Source organism: Arvicola amphibius, chromosome 5 (assembly GCF_903992535.2).
Source record: "Arvicola amphibius chromosome 5, mArvAmp1.2, whole genome shotgun sequence".
Classification (NCBI taxonomy): domain Eukaryota; kingdom Metazoa; phylum Chordata; class Mammalia; order Rodentia; family Cricetidae; genus Arvicola; species Arvicola amphibius.
In genome coordinates, this window is record NC_052051.1 from 67,263,466 (window position 1) to 67,267,353 (window position 3,888).

Consider the following 3,888-nt stretch of genomic DNA (forward strand, 5'->3'; position numbering starts at 1 on the left):
CCACCATCGTCCAGATAAACTTTATTTTTAAGTTGAATATTTTAAAAAGGCTAGATATATAATTATCTCTTTTAGTAAGTATACTTTTATGACAGATCTTCTTTTTTGATATTTAAAGAAAAAATTTATTGAAGATCTGAAAAAGAACTCCTACAAGATTGACTTTTCCATAAAACTGTAGCTACATGATGCATTGCGTCTATCATGTTAAAACGTGCATTAGACACAAATACAAAAACCATGAAACAAACCACCATTCTTTAACAATTAAGCAAAGATAAAATGCCTAAGGAACAACATGGATGACTTGCAAAGGATGGGCTCTTTAAGCACCATTTAAAAAAAAGAACACAGATGGATGAGTGTTCAGTTATATACACTGAAGTGAACCTTTGGCACTAGGAATCCGAGCATTTTGTCATAGAGCATTAACACATATGAAAGTGCATAGTGTCAAAGGAACAGAACCACCAGCATTCAAAAGCAGCTTTATCAACTAGGCAATAAAACACTCTACAGCATGTCCCTCTGCTGTCCATCACTGAATACACTGGTAGAAACTTTGAAATGAAAAAAGAAAGGAAAAAGGAGCAGTGACTCCTTTTATTTTCTCTGTTTAAAATCAAACAGTGGGGTAGAGAGTAGGGGGCGGTAGTCGGAGGTGGTGGGAGAAGGAGGAGGCGGCGAATCACTTATAAATGGTGCCCAAGCAGGACCCGAAGCCCAAATTCCAGGAGGGCGAGCGAGTGCTGTGCTTTCATGGGCCCCTTCTCTATGAAGCAAAGTGTGTAAAGGTTGCCATAAAGGACAAACAAGTGAAATACTTTATCAATTACAGTGGTTGGAACAAAAATTGGAATAGGTTCCAGAAAGCAGAGTTCTCAAATATGTGGACACCAATTTGCAAAAACAACGAGAGCTTCAAAAGGCCAATCAGGAACAATATGCCAAGGGCAAGATGAGAGGGGCTGCTCCAGGAAAGAAGACATCTGGTCTGCAGCAGAAAAATGTTGAAGTGAAAACCAAGAAGAACAAGCAGAAAACACCTGGAAATGGAGATGGTGGCAGTACCAGTGAGACACCTCAGCCTCCTAGGAAGAAGAGAGCCCGGGTAGATCCTACAGTTGAAAATGAAGAAACATTCATGAACAGAGTGGAAGTTAAAGTAAAGATTCCGGAAGAGCTGAAACCATGGCTTGTTGATGACTGGGACTTGATCACCAGACAAAAGCAGCTTTTTTATCTTCCTGCTAAGAAGAATGTGGATTCCATTTTGGAGGATTATGCAAATTATAAGAAATCTCGAGGAAATACAGATAATAAGGAGTATGCCATCAATGAGGTTGTAGCAGGGATAAAGGAGTATGACAGATCTTCTTAAAGGGCTTAAAATTATACAAGAATGGTCTTCTAAGAAAAGATCTATTCTCTGGAAAATAATTGTAAGCAGTTAAAATATACCCAATAAGTAGACACTTGGAGAAAAAAAAAAAACCCTGCTGATGTTTGTATGAAATTTTCACTGTAACATAAAATAGCTGACACTTGCTCTTTAGATAGCAAACATAAAACAACCAAAGATCTGTCTCTAATCATGAATTTAATGGTTATAGTCCAGACACTGCACAAATAGTTTCATGGAATGAAGATCGGTTCATGAGATAAGATACTTAGAGTTTAAAAGTATACATACTGTCCTACATGGCTAAAGTTGCCATTAAACAGCACACTATAATGTGCTTAGAGAAAGAAGTTCCTGTTGTCATTCTGAAGCATCTAGGACAAGTGTTCTCTTCTGATGACCATCATCATGCTAGTGCTGAATTTATTGGTGAATTCTTTAACAAAAACAACATAAGTATTGGTACAACTTAAACTGAGAACAATAAACATAGCAATTTGAGTAGAAAATATTCAACTTGAAATTAGGGAAATATAAAAAAAACTAATAGGAAACCTATTAATAATATTAATGTAAAGTATCTATTGTGAAGCACTTTGAGACACTACAGAAAAAATATCCAGGAATACAATCCATCTGTTAATCAAAACAGAGCCCTATCTGACTTTCTTGAAGTTAGCATCAACACGAAGTTGTTTGTGGATCCTAACATGTAAATGTCACAAATTTTATATTTTAGCAGGCCCTCCATGGCTTCTTTTTGTTCATTCTTTTTAATCAGCTGAAGCGAACAGTAACAGAAACCACCCCTCCCACAATAAAACAGGAATTTGAGGAATAAATTTTGGAAATACCACTTCTTTGGTTTGCTGTAGGCTTCCAGGAATATGCAATTGAGTGTTGGGAAACTGCTATTGAAAGAGAATTCCACACAGTCTCAAACTCCTCAAAGTTACTCAGTTTTCGCAGTTACTGATACTTTTCTCTTTTCTTCTTTACATTCTTTGTATCTTTTCTTTTACTCCGCCTTTAGATGTTATTTCTCTCAGAATCTGTTGTACTAAGAGAAATGATAATAACACGTAAGACTTTTTGTGCAAAATATAAAACATTTCAAATGTTTCTAAAATCTCTTATGAGTAAAAAGTACCCTAATTTGAAACAAAGATGAAAAATTAAACTTGTAATCTGTACAAAGAAAGAAGAATACTGAGGGTGAGAAGATCTCATAATTAAGGAGGAAGGGCAAGTGGATAAAGAGGATCTTGGAGGAGAGTCAGCCAAAAGAAAAAAGATAGCAACCATACTGAGCAAACTCCACATGGAATAAGCCAATAAAAAAATAAAAATAAACAAAAAGGATTGAACACAAATAGTTTACATAGGAAGATGAAGCTACCACTAACTGTGGGCTAATAACTGAAAATCTCAGTATCAGAGTTGGGCCACTTTCCTTCAAGTTGTTGGTTGAAAAAGATCCCAAGTCCTTTCCTTCAAAGTAATACAAGCTATTGTTACTGATGTCAGCTGACTACCACAACTACATGAAAAGATTTAGTTACTAAAGATACTATGCATCTTGATCATAGGACATACAGATATCAAGCTGTCACTAACCTGGAAACATCTTTCCTGCCAGCTCATTCTCCTAGCACTGAATGAGCTTCTCGTGTAGGCTTCTGTGAAGAACTATCAAGAGTATTATTCATCCATGAAGCCTGTGTGCCAAACTATTGACTGATCTGGTAATATGTGACTTTTGGTGCAATGAAGGCATGTCCAGGTCTGTCATATATTATCTAACTATTTCCAGATTGGTTTTATAGCTTACTCCAAAGGAAGGGATTCATATCTCATACTATAAATCCAGCCAAAGGCTAATGTTTAGGGAGGTCCTAGTGGAAAGCTATTGCTAGTGTTTTGTTAAATGTACATTATATGCCTAAGAAATTACTTTCACTATTTTTTGTTTGTGCCAATATATTAGTGTTTATGTTAGCCTTCATCAGAAAGACTTTTTTGAAATGAGCAATAATTACTGCAGACATCCATAACTAGTAAAAATATATACAAATAGAGAGTAACTGATGATTGAAATCAGAATCCTATATGGAATATCTATATGACACCAACAAAGATTCAAAGTACATTGAAGATGTAGTAGAAAGAATTTAAGAGACAGAATAAGGAATGGAGTATTATGAAACACTCTCTTCTAGCCATGAAAAAGCCATTGTACCCTTGACTTTTGGGCAGCTATTAGCACAAGTGCCTCACAAGAGAAGATCCATTCTACATTAAAGAAGATGGGGGTCTGACATCAGTCATAGGCTTGTATACTCTACATATTATAAGCAAACAGCTTATACACTATGAAATTTCATCAGTATGGCAGCCTAAACAAGATATGAAAATGAAAACACCAGTTGATTTGCTAGCATAGATGAGAACTATTTCATGAACTCTACCCCAATATGAGGAGCTAC

General features: G+C 35.9%; 1 protein-coding gene across 1 annotated transcript; it reads left to right on the top strand.

Annotated features, from left to right (window-relative positions):
• The first annotated feature begins 635 nt into the window (after nucleotides 1–635).
• On the top strand, nucleotides 636–1,381 carry LOC119815257 (mortality factor 4-like protein 1). Its single transcript, XM_038331410.1, is given in 2 exon segments — nucleotides 636–858; nucleotides 861–1,381. Coding segments are annotated over 2 exon segments (681 nt in total). The 5' UTR covers nucleotides 636–698.
• Nucleotides 1,382–3,888: the final 2,507 nt, after the last annotated feature.